A 21,399-nucleotide genomic window follows, 5' to 3' on the forward strand; every position below is an offset into this window, starting at 1 on the left:
TCATTCAATATTTGCGTTAAAAAATCATTTTACCAACGGGTATGCAAAGACATTTTGCACGGCTAATGACAATAGGGTTTAAAGCTACTGCACTTATTTGAAATGCTCTGCCCTGAACTGTTTATTTTGTGCGTTATAATAGAATAGAATAGAATAGAATAGAATAGAATAGAATAGAATAGAATAGAATAGAATAGAATGCCTGTCATTGTACGGGTCTACAACGAAATTTGCTCTATAAGGAGCAAAGAGTAAAGTTCTTTGTTGCAAGTAGTAACGCAGATATGAACCTGCAACACGTATTGTACGAATTTAGATTTATTTTAATCATTTTCCTGGCTATCTATCTATCTATCTATCTATCTATCTATCTATCTATCTATCTATCTATCTATCTATCTATCTATCTATCTATCTATCTATCTATCTATCTATCTATCTATCTATCTATCTATCTATCGTCTAATCTGTCTGTGTTTGTCTATCTGTGACCGCAGGAGGGAGCCATACACTTATATATCGCTTGCCAGAGTATAACCAGGGACAATTAAAAGGGAGCGAGTAAATTCAGAACTACAAATTAATACATACAGGACACTTTTTAAGTAGAGTTGTTGTCTTTTCTTTGTGTGTGTGCGTGTGTAAGGCTTCCGAACCTTACTGAACCTTAATGACTGTACCCTGAAACTGCATTTAGACTGCTTACATGTTACTTTCTCAATAAGAAACAGCCAGTGTTTGAATAGTTGTTACAATATTTGGGACGAGTCCAGTACTCTGAATGTACCATTCCTAAACCGGGTTAGAATCGTGCCCACCCATGACCCGAATGAGGACAAATTTGACAGAAACTAGATGGAAGGAAAAACTAACTTCTTTTTGCTCAAATTTGTATGGACCTACCAGTTACTTGCAAAATGTCCCTTAAATGTCTTGTTTGATATTGTCTAGTCAAGTCTTACTGATTCCAGACAAAGAAAATGATGGTGACAATTTCAACTATTCGTGCAATACACAGTATTAAATTTGCCCAGTCTAAACACTTCCTGTGAAGTTATTGACAACCGTGGACACATAAATACCGTGAAGCGTCACTCCCGAAGAAATACACTGCAGATTATTTTATAACAAACACCACATCTTTTTCAAATAATTAACTCTTTAATTGCACAAATATACAATACAATAGACATACCCTGTCGCCCAGTTTACTTTCACAAATGATGACTGGGGGTAAAATATTTACAACTTGATGGCACGAAGCAGCAGAACAGCAGCAGATGGACAAGGGAGAGGAATGTAGCGGAGGCAGGGGGTTCCTTTCTGTGCATGTATGATGACATGATGTTTTGACACGTGGAGGTCAGACCGGCTAATGACCTCACCACATTGACGGGTCGTATCTGGTGAGAAACATGGAGGTTAGCGTCTTGTATGAACGGAATACTCATAGAAAGCTTGTATTGGATTTGAATACGTCGTTTAGGTCATGTTTTATACGTCACAGACCTCGACTGTGGAAGCGTGTCCGCGCTCTCCTTCAATAACAGCTCTGAGACCAGTGTGTCCAACATCTCAGGATTGGACCTCTTACCATACCTTGGGACAGACAGACACCAGAATGAGACAGGATTAAAGAAGAATTAAGCAAGGATTATAAGGATGATGACATTTTTATTTCGTTTGGCCTTATTGTGCCTCTTAAGATTTACAAATCAGACCAAATTTCCTCCAATAGAAAAGTCCCGTTGCTTTGCAGATATCATGATTATATATTTTACAAAGGTTGAAGCGGCATTAAAAAAGACCAACTCAGCGTGAACGGATTAATGCATCCCTGCAGGATATCATGTTTGCTTGTCTGCTCCTCAAATGATAAGATTAAGTGGTGAATTTAACCCCGCCTACCAACACAGCCACACAGGTAATGCATGAAAAATATACTCGAATAAGATGCATTACAAACAATGAGGTAAATGTAGTTATTAGGATGAATTTAGAACTTTATTTAATACCTGGGAGTGACAAAATATCAGAAACACCTCTCTGTTTGATGTAATTTTAATTTTTTTTACCTATATTTTCCTTTATTTACCTTAATAACTCAAGACAATGGTCCTCAAATTGAGGTCCGGGTATGCCTGGCATTATGTAAGATTTTAACAAGGTTTCTACAGCTATCTGTGAATCATTTTTTCAATGCCATTACAGGAACAGTACATTGTTGTTTGCAAATTAAGATCAAATTAATTGGAACATGAAGCAACTTATCGCTAAATTTTGTTATAGTGACTCCTTTGCAAAATATGATATTTATCTTAAGTTTTATGCAGACGTGCATTGTCATTTATGATGCAATTTTCCAGCAGAAGAATCAAAAACAAAACAGATTATGTCACATGATCCATCCTTGCTGAACAAAATTCGCCTAGAGATACCACCACAAACGTAGTTCCAGACTTTAACAAATCAGAGTTTTAAGTCGATTTTTCCCATCCATGTTTTAAGTTTTTTGGCTGAAAAAAGTATTTCGCGGTATATATATAGATTTATATGAAAAGTATATCCATCCATTCAATCCTACCTCTGTCTTGTGATTAGATTGATGTAGTGTCTCAAGGCTGAGTAGTACTTGGCCAGGTCCTCGGCAGGGGCGTCCTCACCGGGATTCTCTGGTTTCACCGGGTAGCCATTTGTCAGGGTGCCCAGACACAGCAGCGCCCACAGCAGGAACGCCAGGGTCCCCACCCAACTGACAACGTTAGAATGCATCTAATGGAATGGGAAACAAAAGTAAAATATCATAAACAGAAAACTCCTCGGTAGACATCTGCTGACTTTAGGGATGGTACATTTTCGCTAAAAGTTCAAAGGAATATCGTATCGATATACTTACCATTTCCAGGGTGTTCTTGAGGTGTCTCAATGCTCTTGCGTCTCCTCTGATCTGAAGTGCGCCTGGTGCGCACCGGGCTTTATATGCGTGCACCAGACGCGCTGCCGAGCGAAACGCGTCAGAGCTGCACTCGGTGCTGCTTTGCCCCACGCCAGCGTCATCGCCGATGCTGTCATTGCTCGTGTGTTTTCTTTCTCAACTGTCTCAACTAAAATAACCAAGAATACTCAGTCAATAATCTGTTTCCAGTATCTACTGTGATTCTTGGATTGAGTATGACGCACTCAAAAACTCATGGATGGATCCAGTTACTCAGCTAATGTGCACGTGGCAGCGTTAATACATTGATTTGATATGATTCATGGACTGAAAAGCCATATTACTTTGATCATTTAGCAGAACGGATCCGCCTTTCCAAAGACAGTAGACACCGTCGAGGTATTCATTTAAAATTGTTTATTGTAGTCATGCAAAACTGCACCGTATCATACTGAGTGCTATTTCTAATACCTTCAAGGGAAAGTCCACGCAATAGTGTTAATATGGTATTCGGTTTAATATTGCATTTCTGTTTTGATCCATCTCAGGAGGCCGGCCATTTTGCCGCTTACTGTCGACTGAAAATGACATCACAGTTGCTCAGGACTTGGGTAATGGCAAATCGTAGCTTAGCTTGCCCACATCACGTGATCTAACTCAAAAAACAGGTTAGCCGTGATTGGGTGTTACCTGAGCCTGATGTCATTTTCAGTCAACAGGCAACCTGAGTTGGATGGATTTGAACCCAAAATGTTAATTAAGCTTAGTGGGGGTGCATACATGTTGCTGTCAAGATTTTTTGGGGCGGGGGTCGACTTCCTCTCTTTTACCACTTTTGTGGGCCATTTTAGACCAGATGATACTCAGTTGAAAAATGCGATTCTCTTTAGTCTCAATTTTGACCAGAGTATCAATAAATCTGTTTAACCATCTTGCTAATGCACTCTGTTGTGGCCTGTAATATTCTTTATGGCAAATGTGATTCAATGCAAACGACTGCATTGTTTAGTTACATTAGCGGATGGAATTCAGACCAATGAAGCGTTTCATTAAGGCTTCAACACCAGATGGTTTGAAAGCCCTCTTGGAATTGCTCTTTAGTAAAGTAATACTTTCTTCTGGTGATACTTTCATTTGCAGCAATAAAAAGTTATTATTTTGAAAATAACATCACATGTACTCAGGGCTCGGGTAACAACCAATAACAGCTTGAAAATGTCACATGACCAAGTCAAGAAAACAGGTGAACCGTGATTAAAAGTTAATAGGATGTCACTTGTCATTGTGTTATAAATATAATTGCACGTGAAAAATAATTTAGTTATCAAAGTATTATGCACGAAATATTACTTTTATTTACTGCTGAAAATGGCTGAATAAGTTTAATATCCCTTTAAGATTGTGGCACCAGATGATTCGAAAGCCTTTTTAGAAATGTTCTTCATTAATCATTATTCCAACAGATCAATCAAATTTTATGACTCTCAACATGCCCAAAAGACAAAAGCTCTGTCGTTTTTTTTGCAAATGTAAACGAATATAATCCATATGTCATAACCCCATCTAGAACTTAATCAAGGAAAGTTAAAAAATAAATAACTTAGCTCGCAATTTTCACCGATCCGCATGGTGCAGCCACAGTGGGAATTTGCCAGATTGTCCAGATCGCTCACCCCAAACCTGTACGTAGTCAATTTTCTGACGGCATGCACACGTTTTAAATGATGTCAAGATGCTGTCATTCAGATGCCAATAACAGATTTTACAATCACATATTGCTCCTTCCTCACAACAAGCTCAGAATTCTATGACGACTCATAAAAGTGACATTAATACGCACTTCACGAGGCCTCTCACGAGAACCGCTCCTGATGGCGCCTGAATAATAAAAGCATTCAAAACAGCCTGGCATGCGCATGAATGTTCTTTTTGAATTACTTTTCAATGTCATTTTCTCGCATAGCTCCGCCCATCAGATAGAAGGAGCAACAGGCACAAAGGAGCCGCATCAGCCGAAAAAAAGCCGCTCTCAAGGGAGCACCCTTAATATGCACACCCAAATAGATCTTAAACGACTCCGTGGCACCATGTGCTTCATTTACCTCCCATTCATCGTCCTTTTGTACGTCAGCCCGCAGCCATATAATCTAGCAAATCAGTCGTCTATCTGCGAGGCTGCTCCTTAAGTTGCGCGGAGGATGCGGCGAGGGCCTTTTGTGTCGTACAGGATGCTCTGCGAGAGATGAGGAATGAGACACAAGTGAGAGAACATTTCTCACAAAGTCGCAACCCCAATCATGACGATTACCGGCAGGAATTAGACTTTGCCGTACTCTTCAGGAGAGAGTCACATTCAAAAAGTCGCGTCAACGGGCTTGACACCTTTTTTTCAAGGACAACAGCTTGGGTATGAGTAACTGTTAAACGTGCAAAAATCCACAGGGTTTGACAGTAAATAGGAGAGAAGTTGAAAGGTCAGCTGACGTTTTCCAAATATTTAAGTGGCACGAGATGACTTGATAGCTTGGTTGCTAGCTTAATACGAACAAATATTGGTTAAATAAGTAGCATGCGTGCAAGTTGTAATGCGTTAAAAATGGACATTTCAGCACAAATGGTGAAGCAACACATATAGATTGATAATTGACAACTATTTGAAGATATACATTCTTTATCCTCTACAAAAATCAACTCATCTTATTGCATGTTGCTGAATGTCTTACAATGGCTGAGTGAACGCAGAACATTTGACTCTCTCTCAAACAGAGCTTACTTTCGAGATAAAATGTACTTTAAAAAGTATCAGCAATTGTGGTGCAATGAATTATTTTGATGATCAAATAATCATTTAGAGATCTAAAATGCAACAAATGCTCAGAATTTCAGCTTTTCAACAAAAACCTAAACCTGAATGACATTCTGCTGAATCAGTATCAGATTTGCAAACATCTACTTCATTGTGCAAAACAATTATCAGTGTTTTTTCTGATGTTCTGATATTATTGGCCAAGCCATTATTGAAAGCATAAAAATAAATTATTAGTGTATTTTTTTTTACTGTCAATTTGAAAAAAGGTGATTTTTAGGGTTAGGGTTAAAAAAAAATGGGGGTTTAAGAAAAATATCAATTAATCGACAACATAATTGAAAGATTATTTATGGAAATAATGGTTAAATGCAGCCCTAATTTAGAGTGGTCATAGTCATGCCTCTTTTTTTCTTTCTCCAACTACTATTTTCTGAGTTGTTTCTGTATTAAAAAAGTCAGATTTTATTAATTATAGTTTTTGTACTATTATTTTGAAAGTACAGTTTAATACACTTTCATTGGACTTCACTGAGATAGTTAATTTCTTCATTTAAGTTCTTTCTGGTGAAAAACAATGGATAAAACTAAACGCTTTGGCCTCATTCCATCATACATCAATATCTTAAATTCCTTGATTGAAATCATGACTTTTTAGGCCACATCCTATCTTGCATCACATTAGTTTCTGTCGTCAGCTGATTGATAAGCCACCAGGGAGTTTACAGTATATTACATTAGTCCACCACATCTAATTTGGGCATCATTAGCAATAAAATGATTGTGACCGCACAGACACTTTCCACTAAGCTCCTGTCAACATCCAAAAGCGCATGGGAGAGACAGTTGAGTATAATTATCGACAGATGAAAATAAGCTCTCACTACCTCATGCGCTCCTTCTGGTTAATTTTCTGTTAATAACGCTGGCAGTAAACTACAATACATAGCTTTCATTAAAGCAGGACACGTTTATTTTAGGACTGTTTGATTTAGTAAATCTCCAGGAAGAAAGGTTTGTTGTATGAGCTTCAGATGAATCCTTGCCTCACCCGAATATGGATCATAGTAGAGATTTGTTCATTTGTTCAATACATGAATAACGTGACAGGTAACGAGAGGTGGCACGTGACAAGTTGGGTCATTCCAGAATGGGGGCGATCATGGCTTTAATAATGACATTGAATAACCTACTGATTGTAAAATTTGTTTTAAGAATTTATATTTTCCTCAAATATTTACTTAATTCAATAATTATTTTTAAGTAATTTATTTTATTTAAAATCTCAATTACCCCCTGGAGTTCCTTCAAATACCCCCAGGGGTACTCGTACCCCCATTTGAGAACCACTGGCCTACATGACCAGTTGGTATGTAATGTAATGTCCCCAGAAGTGGTTATTGAAGGACACAGCTGCTGGTGCACTTTTAGTCACTCTATTAAAAAAAAAAAAAAAAAGTATGAACATATAGTCTTCACATTCATATGCAACATATGTCAATTTGACACTCAGCATTGATTACAGTCGGGTAAGTCGACCTTAAAAGTTGGTTGACTAAAAATATCCACCTCCAACCTCTGCCAGAACCATGCTGTTTTCTGCGTGAACCTTTCTTACAGACACACACAGTGTTGCAATGGTGGCCACAGAGAAAACAGAATATTGCAAGTTTAGAATAATTTCCAATTATTCAATTATTGCAAAATGGACCTAGAATATCACAGCCGTTTTTCGACTATTGCTGCACAAGGGTCACAGTTTTCCCAATTGACTTCGGGCAGTGCGCGAGGGACACCCTGAACTGGCTGCCAGGCTTGGGGACAACACGCAAACTCCACACAGGGAGGTGGATATGAATCAAGCCCCTGAACTGTGAGGCGGACGTGCTAACCGCTGTTCCACGACTAGCTACGTTCGAACGTCTCTCTGTGACATCACACAGCTTTTCTGACTATTTAAATGTCTGTTCCACGGAATTCTCGATCAGTTAATTTCTGCTTTTGGCGATCCGATTGTAATACAGCGACAAAGAATTACTAGCAAGCCAACACTGCGTGATTTTTAGAATTGGTTGCCCAGATGAACGCAGCGCGTGGTCCCGGTCTTCTGATGGACATCCAAGCAGAAGGTCAAGGCATTTTGCGTGACACATTCGTTCGACTCAGGTGTGACTTGATGACGTCCTCGTTGGAGGACAATTGAGGGATGACGGCTCCCTGTAAACTTGTTGGGGTCCATGTGAGACAAGGCGCACGATAGGAAAAAGTCATCGGTGTTGGAAAAATGTCAGTTGGACTGACAAGGACAAAAGATAAGCAGATTCAAATTACCAGAGGTACAAATGTGTTTTAATTCATTGTACCAATGCTGTCATTTCTTGGAACCACAATATTTATCACTTTTTGAATAAATGCCAACACGATACCGTTAAATAATTACCAGTTGATGCAAGAGTGTAGCATCGTATGCTTAAATGCATCTGATTCAATGAAGCAACACAATCCAAATTTTAATAAAATCCAATGCAAGTTTCTGGTCAAAAATAGTCATTTTCATCGACACTGATCAAAAAAATGATCAATTTAACATTCTGTTGATATTGTAATTGTTTTTTTAGCTGAGCAAAAAAGTTTCACTATTGCTCGCTTCATTAGCATCTTTGTTGCAGTCGCAGCTGGGTGCTTTCCATTTATGTGGTAACCTAAACTTAAGCTTTTGTGGTATGCAAACACCTTACAAAAATGCTTATACTTTTACCTTTAGGAAAGGTGTTTGTCAAGATTATTTTCTTAAAGAACTTTAAAGGAAGGCAAGAATTATTGATGCAGTTTAATTAAAAGGTTAAATTTAACCAGAAAAAAATCAACATTTTGAACCCCCCAAAAAATCTACTCATTCTCAATAGGTCTGCAATCAACAATTATTTTAAGAGTTAATTATTCTGTTGATTGTAATTCATGTCGCTGGTAATTCATTGATTTAAATGTTGACTTAGAAAAAAAAAAAGTGTTATAGTTTCAATCCCTTGAAAAAAAATTATATCAAATTGACAGTGCAGAAAAAAAGCAAACATTTTGATTCATTGAAAGTTTTGGCAAAATTTCTGATGTTTTCCAAAGCAATTTTTAATTTGATTCAATATGAAGATAATCAGTCTATTTTCATCAAGGGCTATAGAATATGATGGTTATCAATAATCATTATTGATTAATTTGTTAATCAATTAGTTGTCAATTAATCAATTAATAATTTATTTTTATAAACACATCTCTTATGATCCCAAAAGTGTACACTTTAAGTTGAACATTTTTCAGAGGACAAATATTTATTTATAATTATTTCTCTTTGAGAACAGGTCTAACTTTATGTTGATTATATTTTGGGGGGACAAATATTTATTAATGATTTATTTATGATTTAAGTTAATGATTTATTTTTGTGAAGAGATCTCTACTGTAATCCCAAAACAGGACACTTTAAGTTGAATATTTTTCTGTGAACAAATATTTATTCAAAATTATTTCTTTTTGAGAACGGTCTGACACTTTTTATTGATTTTTTTTGTGGAAAAATATGTATTAATAATTCAGTTCTTTCTTTTTGATCACAGATTTCTTCTATGATCCAAAAGAGGACACTTTAGGTTGATTATATTTTTGTGGAGCAATACAAATGAAGTTTGAAAGGGTCTTAAGTTTAATAAATCAGACACTGATGGAATGTCTTTTTTAATGCAAAAACGTATTTCACTGGTTAAGGGGTACAAAACATTTCACTGAGAAAATGTTGAGAACCCCTGTGCTTAACCATGGCTTCACCACATTATTCCATAGCTTTGAAAGCCCATTTCTCACGACTTATTCCAGTTCCTCCTCCTCGTGTCAACTAACACGGGAGGGGATTGAATCTCAGCCTCCGTGAAGTCGCTGCACTGTCATGCACTGTCAGTTCCCTACTGTTTTTACCACAAAAGAGATGTTCACACATCTAATGTGTCAACGTCATCCGATTGTTTTTTTTTCTTTTTTTTTTTCTTCCACAAAAACGCTGAAAAGAAACAGACAAATCATGGTTTAAGATTGTCAATTTTTGGAGATAAAATAAACGATGGTACTCGTGGAGTAGATGTTACTTGTTAATAAAGTCATTTCTTATTCTTGCTATCCTTTTAAAAATTATTGATGAATAAATTGATAAAAATTGAGTAGTATCTGGGTCAGTATGATAAGTGTTTGTTAACCAGCAACTGTCTGTCTGTGCGGAATGATGCCCCTTTGCAGTTTCTGCCGTTTAAGTATCCCATAACTGTCACAGGGGTAATTAAGCATTTCTTTGCAGGATAATTGCCAATTTAATCATCCGTGTTGTGCCTCCTGATTTTTTGTGCTTGGTCTGTCAGTCAAGCTAGGTGTGGTTTCCATGGGGATCAGACAGGGCATGGTAGTCATTTCCTTTGGCCAAAAGTAAAATGCTGTTATCTCCTAAACGCGGTTGCTATGCAGAGGCAATTACTTTATATGATATTTGTTCCACACTAATAATGTGCAATGACTAAATATTTTGGGGTTTCTACTGTTTCTACTGCTTTTTTTCCCCCTCAGTACAATAATTTTATAAACTAATACAAGTGACTAAGAAGTGTATGTTTTTTTTCAAATATCATTAGCTAATTTAGCATTATTTGATACTCATTTCACAACTCTGAAAAAGATATGGAATCGTGTCTGCTAGCGAAAAAGCCAAGTCATCGTTAACTCTTAAACAGGAAAATGTGAGATGTGTTTATTTTTCGTCTTAGAATAATCATTAGTTAATAAAGGTGACTTGGAGTTGCTACTATTCTACAAAAAAGTCTAGAAACATGTTTGGTACTGTAGCATATAAATGATCAAGTCAATGCTAATGCTAGCTAGAGCTTGGTTTAAAAAACATGCAACATTTTTCTTCTCAGTGTTATTTTGAGCAGTATTAATTCAGTAAAAGGAGAGAAACTAATTCATGTGCAGAGAATTTGTTTTTACTGGGTCAAATTTTCAAAATAGTATTGTATAAGGGAGAAAAGCATTGTTAGTTTGATACGTGCATACATTTAAATTTAGCATTTTAGTTTTACAAATGTGCATGAGTGGAAGTTAATTCTACTACGTATTTTCTTGTTTTTTTTTACAAATGTAGGCTAAATAGTATGAGTGTTTTTGCCACCTGTTTTCTCATTCTCTATAGTGCGGTGATGGTCTTTGTCGATACACACTGAAAATGTCAGCTTTCACATGGGATCCCTTCCACTCATTTTCCCCTGAGCACCGGACTGAAGAGACCCAGGTGCACTCATGACGTTGTTCACGCGCAACTTGAATTCCTTCCCTTCAACACCACCTGTTCACCACCCTCACAACACAGGTGACTCGAAATGCACCAGCCAGCATCGATGCGGATGGTGATCGAGTATGACTGCGACATTATCGCAGTGGGAACATTTGAGGGGGAGCGGAACATCTCTTAGACCCCATTAATTCTATTTTTTTAGTGGAAGTGGGCCGCCAATCGTGGAAGCAAACTCGCTTCACTCGTCAGTGCGGATTAAATTAGCAGTCTTCGCTTCTGATCTGCCGTGAGGAATAGGATTAATCAATGACAGACTGTAAATCTATGCAGGAATAAAACACTGTGATCTCAGCAATGTGGTGCTGCTGTTATTTTTGGTGTCATGTTGAATGGCTGGCTTTCTCGTCGTAAAAACAATCAATGGATGTTTTAAGAAACCGTAGGGAAAAAACGCTGGAGATTTGCTAGAAAACAAGCAAAATTAAAAATACTACGATCTTATCACGGTTTACTTGTTTTCGGAGTTTGGTCATGTGATGTTTGGAAGTTGGGCTGTGATTGGGCAACTGTGATCTCCTTTTTTAGGAGACAGAAATGGCCGCTCCGAGTTAGTGTGGATTTTGCGGCTTAACTCATGTTCTACAAATGCAATATTAATCAGAATGCCATGTTTAGACAAGTCGGCACATAGAAAATATTATTGAAAGGGATTTTTGGAATTTCCCTTTAATTCTGTAGCGCTATTTTAAACATATGGATGGATGAAGTCAAGTTTATCAATTTTATTCTTAAAATGAGCGGCGCAAACTGTGGAGTTTTGAATTCCACACCACTGCCACTGTCACTTTCGTTGATAATGTCTTGAACTTCAAAATCTCTATTCTTTTATCCAAAGCGCATTTATATGAATTCAATCGCTGTCAGCTTGTGATTTGTTCAGGCGTTGCTCATGTGTCATTGCATCACATCTACTGATAACAACAAATGCTGATTGGATGTGTCATGTAATCATTATGACTGCATGACAAGACATTAAGATAAGCTTTGCTATTTATTTAGAATGGCAACGTTCCAATAGTATTCAAAAGACAGGTAAAACGGGGAACACTATAATGTATTTTATTTGCTCTTCTGTTCACAAATAGAATTGGAATTCTTGATGCCATACGTATTTACACTGCTGTCATCTTCAGGATCATCATCTGTAAAAGACCACATACATTAGTCATAAATGTTTAGAATTACTGAGCTGTCGACTGATTAAACATTTGTGATGAACTAATTTGCCAAATTTTCCGCAATTAATCGAGATTAATCACATTTTTCAACTATTGTCTACCAAGCTTAGAACAGATATTAACTTGTGTAATATCTTAGTATGAAGGAAATCACAGAATAAAAATATTTCAGACTTGCAATAGATTTTCTTATCCTCTAGGATTCATTTCCTGTAAAATACAATTAGTGAGCAAAACTACCAAATCTGACTCATCGTAACAGACATTTTTTTTTCCTCACAGAAACAGTTCTCCAAACTTCTCACTTCTCAGTTTAGTTGTGCCAATCAGCGCCACACACCAGCAGCGTTTTCACTTGAGCAGGGCGTTTCGCTCAGATGGTACGCCAAAGATGTACAACCAACACAATATTTGAACTTGGCTTTGCAAAGTGTGCTTTTTTTTATTTTTCCAATGAACCACCCAGCAACTTTTTCGAAAAAAACTACATAAATGTCCATACTTGTCTAGTTTGTTTACAAAATTAACACTTTAGCAGCAAGGGGGGAAAAAAAAATTCTTTTAATGTACGTAATCCCCAAAATTGTTTTTATCTTTGACAGACCCATTTTAATAGGTTTTAATGTGCTTAATGTTCAGCCTGAAAGCTGTTTTTTGTCAGCAGTGTGATAATATGAAGTAATTCATCTCACTTTTTCACTTTAGGTATTCTATGATATATAACAGCATACTCACACAGTCCACCAGCCTTCAAAGCCATGTAACCGCCCAACAAGGAGCTAAAGCTGGTCAAACCGCCCATTGCAGCATAAGGGGCATCTCCTCCCACTGGGCGACCCCGTGCCTCCCTTTCGGACTTTGTCTCAACCTGAGAAGTAAAAAAATGATTTTTTAAATGAAGTATTGGTGCTTTGTCATAGAAATTCTGTACAGTGGCTGACCAGGGTCTGGTGAGTGAAGGTGGGCTGACCACATCCACAGGTAAATGGACTGCTGAACCCAGAACAGCCACCTGAAAAGGTAATTATGTAAAAAAAAAAAAAAAAAAATCTGCAGTCTTAGCAAGTATGAGGTGAACTAATGGGGAGTTTTGACTCACACTTTTTGCACAAATGTCTGACACCCCCTGTGTGATCTTGAGGTAAATGTTTACACCGGCAGCGAACGGGTGCTCCTCCCATGTGGGGAAGATACTCATAGGCAGAACAAAGACATCCCAACACTCGGCATGGTAGAGATAAAGGTCTCCCAGAAGGAATTATCTCAAAGTCTGTCTTATGTTGCTTGTACCTGGAAGAGATGAGCCTTTTCAATGAGTACAGCTGTACAGTGTACAAAATAAACGGATGGATGATTACACAATTATTACTCAATGACTTGTGGTGGGGAGCCACAGTTTTTCTTCAGTGCTACTAAAGATATCATGATAAAATATCCACCATCCTAGGCCAACAACAAACACTTTGAAGCAAATAGCAAAATAAATGCATATTGTAATTTTTTTCTAGTCTCTACAGCAGCTGTCTGCAAGAATAGATCAAAACTGCTAAATAGCAAGTAACATTAAATGGATAGTAAACATTTTAGTCATTTTGAGCAGTAAGTTTTTATTAATTTGAAGACTAAATTATTTTAATAATAGCACTCGTGAAAATGACTTCACAGAGAGCTGTGTGCAGGTTGTTACCTGAACCTTGAGCACATGCGATGTTATTTTCAGTCAACAGAAAATGGGAAAAAGTGTTATTAAGGTAATAATGTACACGAAAAATACTTGATTTACTGAGCAAATTATTGACAAAATACTGTACAATATTAATGTTTTACTGCTAAAAAAGGCTAAAAATAAGTTTACCATCCTTTCAGGTGCAAGAATTCTCACTTTGTACTTTGTAAAGGCTGTAAAAGGCTCCATACAAGTGCAACCAAGCCTCGTCTGCCATCTAATGGTCAATGTTGATATTACAACTTGAAACAAGAGTCAACTCCTGCCAGAAAAATAAAACTCATATAGGCAGGAAGACACAACTTGTAGTAACAAAGAACCAAATAAAACCATGAGATTAGTCAACATAATGGCACAATGAGAGCCAGCTGGAGAAAGAAAAGGACCGAGTCGATTGGCTGACACAGCAGGAAGAGATGACAAAACAAGATGAAACTAATGAGACCTGCGCATGGGGTCCACAGATGTACACGACATCTCAAACTGAAATCCTACGACCGCAACGGGATATTTTACATGATAAAGAACTGCGCCTCAGATATATGAAGAAATACAAATGCCTTTTCCTTACAACTATGATAAAGATTAGAATGATCTAAATAGATCTCTGGCCAATGGATCCTGTTTCATTGTACAGGTGCGGCTAAAGTATGACGTAAAATGGAGAATGATCAAGTATATACCACCTATGTGAACAGAAGCACTGCGTCTCAGGGCCAACTAGGACACACTCGATGCCTCCTGGTACACCAAAGCTCACATACAGTCTGTTTTTCACTCGCTGTGGGACCATTTTCTTCTTGTACTCCTTATATTGCTCAGGAGTAAACAGAATGCCTTTGTCATCATCAGCCACAATCCTAAAAGAGACACCAAGACGAATGATAGCTTTCTTTCACAAAATAAAACAAGTAATTTAGTGCTCTTTAATAGGATGAGCTATATGAGGTTCTTATATTTCTATTCTTGTCTATTTCTGTCTGTGATGTCATCGTAGTGACGTATGATGTTACTTGCTTTAATGATGACAATTATCAACCATTGTCAGCTGCAGCTATGGAATTATTTCATCAACAAATTAAGTTCTTATTTTAATTATGGTTGTAGACACTAAAATCCATCCTATTGTGTGTACGATTAGCCCGAATCCCTTAAAATGAGCATAATTTGCCATTTTAATATTGAAGAGGGTTGACTAAAACTCATCAAAGCCATTCATGAGCCTCTAGTATGGTATATTTTAGCGAGAAAGTGCCCTCTTATGTTTAATCAGATTTAGGTTGAATGGCAGGTCCATATGAGGTTTGATTATCCAATCCTAGCTTTACAAAACGATTTAACAGAAACGAATGTGCTATTACAGAAGGAAAAACTAAGGTAATATTTTAAATACTACTACTACTACTACTAATAATAATAATAATAATAATAATTATTATTATTATTATTATTATAATAATAATAATAATAATAACAATAATGAAACAAACCGTCTGTACTCGCAGTAAGCATCATCCACTGCTTTTAAGGCTTGAATATTTAAGAATCGAGAGTCCATTGTAAAAGGGTAACGAATCCAATCTCTCAGACTGTTTTCATACAGCAATTTGTATTCTAAATAAAAAGTCCCAGCGTTGTTTTACGCTTCGTCATGTTGCTATGGAAATGACCCAGGGTCCATCTAACGGCCGGAAAATGTACTGCACACGTTCTCCAAAAACACCTTATTCCATTCCAAGCGAATCTTTCTTTTGCCTTTCAGATCCAACAATTATAATATCGAAATGTTTTTAAATCATACTAAATAGTTAAAAGGGCGATACCTCTGTAATGTTGCCCTTATGTCAGAAAAAAAGGCAGGACGACTACAAGTCCCGTGATGCTCTTCGGTGACGCACGAGAACCTTCAAGGGAACCATGACGGACTGCCCAGTTGCATGCGTATATTTCTAGCTGGGCACTTTTAGCATACTGAGCCGCATATCGTTTATGGGAGCTCGGCTGGAGAAGCAGATGTGTAAGTTAGCCGGTCGATATAGCTCGCTGGTCGGACAACTTTGTACCGGTGGACACTTCTGTTTGTGTTGTTTTGTTTTGTCTATTATTAACCGGCGAATCTATCAATCATTTCAGATCCTTTTCAAGAATCATCCTTTTGCGTTTGCAGCTCTTAAACGCGGCTTCGCTGCAGGATGGCTGTGAGATCTTCAACTTCGAGATAACATCAGATGCAAGATAATAGAGGTAAATTAGCATAGCCTTCTGATAATATCTGTTTATTTATAAGGCGTAGTCGAGCTAACGACGCTAATACGGAGTTGCAAAGAAGTAGCTTCATGTCAGCTTCCCCTTTTGTAAATACAAAAATATCAATTTAAACTACCACAAAAGACCTTTCAACGTGTTTGCCCTTTTGTGCTAATCTTGGCGTCAACATCGCATGGTTGAGAAGTTAAGTACAAAATGACAGTTGTTATTGTACTATTACAGGTCAACTTCATTGTCTTTCTTTGAACTATCTGCTAGTTTTGTGAACCATCTGCTCGTCGTCTGCATGTCTGCGCAGTGTGACACCGTTCAATGCGTCAATGTTTAACCTCAGTATGAGCTCCTGTGTTCGTGTACTTTATCACCATCCATCCATCACATTGGTGTACGCGTAAATTAAATTTAGAATCTGGTGCGTTCATTGATCCCAAATCGATTGAATTCTAAAGTAGGAACGTTCAATGATTTAGACAAGTACTAGTTCGTCTTTTTAGTATGCATTGCGTGTTATTTGTGACCATCATCCTACTTTTAAAATGAAAAATAACTCCACACCAAGTTAAGAAAGGGGATTGTTATTTGCAGAAAATGTATGTGACCTACTTAAACCAGAAGAAATTCTTGGAATGAGATATGGAAAATGCAAAGTAGTCCTCAACTCCTTCCATTGTACAAAACCACAGTAAGCCAAGTTTAGATTCTTCACAGATTAGATTCTTCTCCATCACTGCTGCAACAACTGGGTTTGATTATGATGGCAAATATGTTAAATGCAGTTCAGGTGAAGGAATTTTGCTTTGCCTTCTTGCAGGTGATTTTTGTCTGGATTCTATTGCAACACATTTTCATTTTTCTTTGTTTTTGTATGTTATCTTTACTGCAGGATGAATGCAAAGCCAGCTGAGGCTACACTCTCATTCGCTGACACTCACCAAGCCATACACACTCAAGGTCACAGATTCTATGGTGCAATGTAAGTAGGCTGACCCAAAATCAACAAAAATAATACTCGCATGCTGCATGGATGTTTATTAAGGTAAAAATGGTTTTTGCGTGACTAGATGGCATAATCTGTGGGTTATTAGGCTATCCATTAGTTTCGTCCCGAATACAATGCTTTAGAAGCATGAAACTCCGATAATATTGCCCTCAATATCTATTTGGCCTCTGGACTTGACAAAGGTGTGTAACACTATACAGATATTGGCGTGATGACCCTGTGTGGGGCAATGGCACACTCCCCCAAGCGGGGTTCATGTAACAATTTAACAAAACATGCCAGTCTTTTTGTTGTGTGAGCAGTTTGGCTCAGGGACCTCGCTGTGTTTTATATTGCAGTAGCTGTCAACAATGCTTTTTTTCCTCCCGAAAGGCTAGTTTGATTGGCACATTTGTAGTGTTGTTGCAGGTGTGTTTACGTTAGGCTTCATGTGTGGTTGGGCCTCACATTCACCTTCCTGACCAATTTTTCCTTCATGTTGTATTGCTGTTGTTTTGTTTTTTAATCATCAGCAATGACATGGTTAATTTACAGACCTTTGTCATGGTTTGTGCAGTTTGTTGACTAGGCCTGCTGTTGGAGTGGAAGCTCCCCTTATCATTGTCACTCAGGCCTCTATAAAACATACACACTAGATTTCAGGGACATTAAACTCGGCAGTGTTTCTCATATTGCGCCCCTGTAATATATCTCAATAATGTACAGTATCTCTATTAGTAGTTTGCGCAGGCGTACGTAAAGTCTTTCGTTGAATGTGTTATTAAAAGATGCTGGTGCTTGGCTAAATGGATTCTGTTACCTCTGTGTTCATAATTTATTCCCTCAGTCAATCCCTCCTATCAGATCAATAGGAGGTGACAGCGGCACACCCAGCACAGAATGCAGAGAATGGACCTGTTGACAAAGATGTAAAAAGTGAAAAATGAGCCTCTAATTTTCCTTGGGAATTTGCGCCTACAAGCTATTTGTCCATCGATTGACTATAGTGAAGCTGGGATTAGAAAGTGAATGCCCTCAATGGTGATGAGTGCTGCTGGGAATCCTATTGGGAGAAGCAAAGTGGGTCCAGTTACAGCTAAACTGGTAATTAGGTTTCTGGGCTGAAATGTCCAAATGTGTTGGGGGTTGACCAATAATAATAATTGGCCAAGCAAGTTAGTTTCGATCTAGTGCTGCAGTTAATCTTTCTAGGAATCGAGTGCAGTGCCATCAAAAGTTTAGAAACACCTGCAGATTCCAACGGTCTTAATCCCAATGGAAGGGTAACTCCATCCAAGATATTAACTCTGGAAAATGAGCGGCCATGAAATGAAAGTCACTTCTGGTCATAAAGCAGCCACCACATTTAGCTACCAATGTGTATAACTTTTCCGGGGGGGGGGGTGTACCTTCTATGACAAATCTAAATTCTAAAACTGTTGTTTTGATAAACATGTTTTGTTCACCAAATAATTCCATCAATATTTGTCATAATGTCCATTACTTAAATTTTAACTCATTCATTCAAATTTTAATTCCCAATGACCTAATTATACATATTTCATGATCCCAAAAAATTAATCCCATGTATTTATTTGCAATTTTTTTTCCCAAATAATAGGGTAAAAAATTGTCTGAAAATAGATGGCGCAGAATGATTGATTCTTCAAAACAGGAAGTTTTTAAATAATGAAAGCACTGAATTAGGGGAGTTCCCAAACGTTTGTCTAATACAGTGTTTCTCACCCCTTTTTTTTTTTTTTTTTGTGAAAAATGTGTTCAGCCTAGTACCCCTTTACCAGTGCAAAGTATTTTTGGGGAGAGGAAAAAAAAAAGGACCTAAAACATGCCATCAGTGTTTGATTTGTTAAACTTTAGAGCCTTTTAAACTTTAAAAAAAAACAAAAAAAAACATCTACCTAAAGTGTGTCCTCTTTTGGATCACAATAAAATGAGTGAATATTGCTGAGTCAGCGCCATACATCAAAAAAAGCAACGTCTTTAATTTAAGCGTTGATTTTTTATGAAAGTAATTTCCCAACTTGATTATTTCTTCTGTTTTGTTCCATGTAGGTTGTCAACAATATATGTGGACATCCTATTTGAGCGCCCAATCTGTTAAAATGGACAACCGACCACCAGATTTTGAAGGTCCTCTTGTCTAGGGGAATCTGAGTAGAGCATTCTTTTGCTCCACAGGATATCAGATATTACCTAATTTTGCAACATTGTGAACTTGGACTTCTCTCTGGATATCAACAACAACAAAAAAGTCTTGAGAAATGTATCAACTACTGCACTGAACAATTCCTCTCCCACAGCAACAAATCTTGACCATCGCTTTCCAATTTCCTGCTCCATCACCACCCCCAGTATCATGCTTGGCACTCTCCTGAGACGCAACATGTCCCAGAAGCTTAGTGTGCTGCTCTTAGTCTTTGGCCTCGTGTGGGGACTTATGTTGCTACGCTATACTGTGCAGCAACCTCGCCACCAAAGCAGCGCCGAACTACGCGAGCAGATTCTGGATCTCAGTCGGCGATACGTCAAGGTCCTAACCGAGGAGAGCCAGAACGCGCCCGGTGGGCCACACGGGACCACCCTGTCGGGTTACGGTAAACATTTCCCAAGTTTGCTGAAATTTACACCCATGTATGATAGTCTCTAGACTCATTCAATCCCAAAAACTGATTTATACGTTTTTACATAGTCCACAGATATTAAATCCCAGGTGTTTATTGACCTTTTTTTTCTTTTCTTTTTTTTTAACGTTATGGTAACTGGGGTTCTGAAAAGAGCTGGCGCTGAATGAGTTAATGATCTTTTCTTATTCATGCAGCGGACCTGAAGAGGACAATAGCGGTGCTGCTGGATGATATTCTGGAGCGACTAGTCAAACTAGAGGGGAAAATTGAGTTGGCTGCCAATGCGTCCCTGACCAACACTTCCCACGGGACCGTCCTCGCTTCCATTCCCACTGCCTTGCAAAGAGCCTCCAAGCAGGAGAAAGCTGGCAATCATCACGGTACGTCACGCTTCAATCCAAGGACCCCCAACGGGCCTCAGCAACATCTATGAGCCTTGTTGCGGTAGGTATTGACTGATCTCTTAGCACATCCCACTTTTCCGGAATTTATCCCTGGAGATGCTCAGACTTGGAAGTAACTGATGATTCTTGGAAAGCCAGCCCAAAAGGAAGGAGACCTTTTTGCCTTTTCGATTTGTTTGCCATTGTATTTATTTAATTTGATTGAGATTGCAGAGTACATTTTTATATTTCAATTAGCATTTTTATATATAAAGGCATCATTGAATCGTATTACTATTATGGGCTACAAATGATGTGTCAACCTCTGAGGAACTGCAGTACAATCCTCTAGCATTTAGGCTCACAATACGCGTATACAACTTGACAATATTACGTCAGCCTGCTGAACTAAACAGAATACTCACAATATAAAATGCTGTATTTGTGGTGTGAACATTTGCTAGACACAATAAAATATGAAGCGCTCCCTCTTTGCTAATATTTAGTGACGTGTATAAGTAATCCAAAGAATGTTCAGCCTCAATGCGAGGCTAGCGACACAACAGATGAATCCCATTTGCCACTGAACTTGTATTTGCGTTATCACAGCTGAAAAACAATGCCCCCCCCCCCCTTTTTTTTTTTTTACTTGCCTTGGGTGTTATTTCACTCTCCATGTAGAACGGAATGAATGTACTGCAAGGTCAGTATCTTCGGTGCTGTGAAGATGACTGACCATCTGCTAATACACATTCAGGGTTCATGTTGCACTGTGACTGTAGACGTTTTCTAAAAATGGCCTAGTCCACTTTTGGTAGTGCTGTTACATTGTGTGGGAGGTGATTGTTACATGCTGGAACCGTTTTTCTGTCTTATGTTGGGATACAGCAGAATGCAAACCTCTCAAATGGTCATTACAATGGTAAAATGGGCAATAGCCATGGCTCGTTCATTCTGCTTACTTGCCACAGTTTTAACTGTACTTTAAGCCCATCAAACTGAAGACTCAATAAACTGGTTCAAATAACTTGTGCAATAAATGTGTTTTGTTTTAATCAGCAACCACTGATTCCGAGGCAAGAAAGTAAATATA

General features: G+C 37.9%; 3 protein-coding genes across 4 annotated transcripts; 1 reads left to right on the plus strand and 2 right to left on the minus strand.

Annotated features, from left to right (window-relative positions):
* Positions 1-1,141: 1,141 nt before the first annotated feature.
* On the minus strand, positions 1,142-3,046 carry npy (neuropeptide Y). Its single transcript, XM_088404594.1, has 4 exons — positions 2,897-3,046; positions 2,585-2,772; positions 1,510-1,599; positions 1,142-1,403 (listed from the first exon to the last, which is right to left on the minus strand). Exons 1-4 carry the CDS (start codon positions 2,897-2,899, stop codon positions 1,382-1,384), a joined length of 303 nt encoding a protein of 100 aa, XP_088260720.1. The 5' UTR covers positions 2,900-3,046; the 3' UTR covers positions 1,142-1,381.
* A 9,124-nt stretch (positions 3,047-12,170) lies between these two features.
* Positions 12,171-15,736, minus strand: fam221a (family with sequence similarity 221 member A). Its single transcript, XM_088405117.1, has 6 exons — positions 15,522-15,736; positions 14,718-14,891; positions 13,405-13,595; positions 13,247-13,317; positions 13,041-13,173; positions 12,171-12,269 (listed from the first exon to the last, which is right to left on the minus strand). Exons 1-6 carry the CDS (start codon positions 15,587-15,589, stop codon positions 12,187-12,189), a joined length of 720 nt encoding a protein of 239 aa, XP_088261243.1. The 5' UTR covers positions 15,590-15,736; the 3' UTR covers positions 12,171-12,186.
* Positions 15,737-15,929: 193 nt separating this feature from the next.
* On the plus strand, positions 15,930-21,333 carry ccdc126 (coiled-coil domain containing 126). Of its 2 annotated transcripts, none has more exons than XM_088404220.1 (5): positions 15,930-16,048; positions 16,165-16,275; positions 17,183-17,272; positions 19,352-19,893; positions 20,118-21,333. In XM_088404220.1, exons 4-5 carry the CDS (start codon positions 19,656-19,658, stop codon positions 20,354-20,356), a joined length of 477 nt encoding a protein of 158 aa, XP_088260346.1. In that variant the 5' UTR covers positions 15,930-16,048; positions 16,165-16,275; positions 17,183-17,272; positions 19,352-19,655; the 3' UTR covers positions 20,357-21,333. The 2 variants fall into 2 exon arrangements, with proteins under 2 accessions (XP_088260346.1, XP_088260348.1); XM_088404222.1 differs by having other exon boundaries at positions 15,949-16,048; positions 16,199-16,275.
* Positions 21,334-21,399: the final 66 nt, after the last annotated feature.

Source organism: Hippichthys cyanospilos, chromosome 21, assembly GCF_059441005.1.
Source record: "Hippichthys cyanospilos isolate Australia breed blue-spotted pipefish chromosome 21, RoL_Hcya_1.0, whole genome shotgun sequence".
NCBI lineage: Eukaryota > Metazoa > Chordata > Actinopteri > Syngnathiformes > Syngnathidae > Hippichthys > Hippichthys cyanospilos.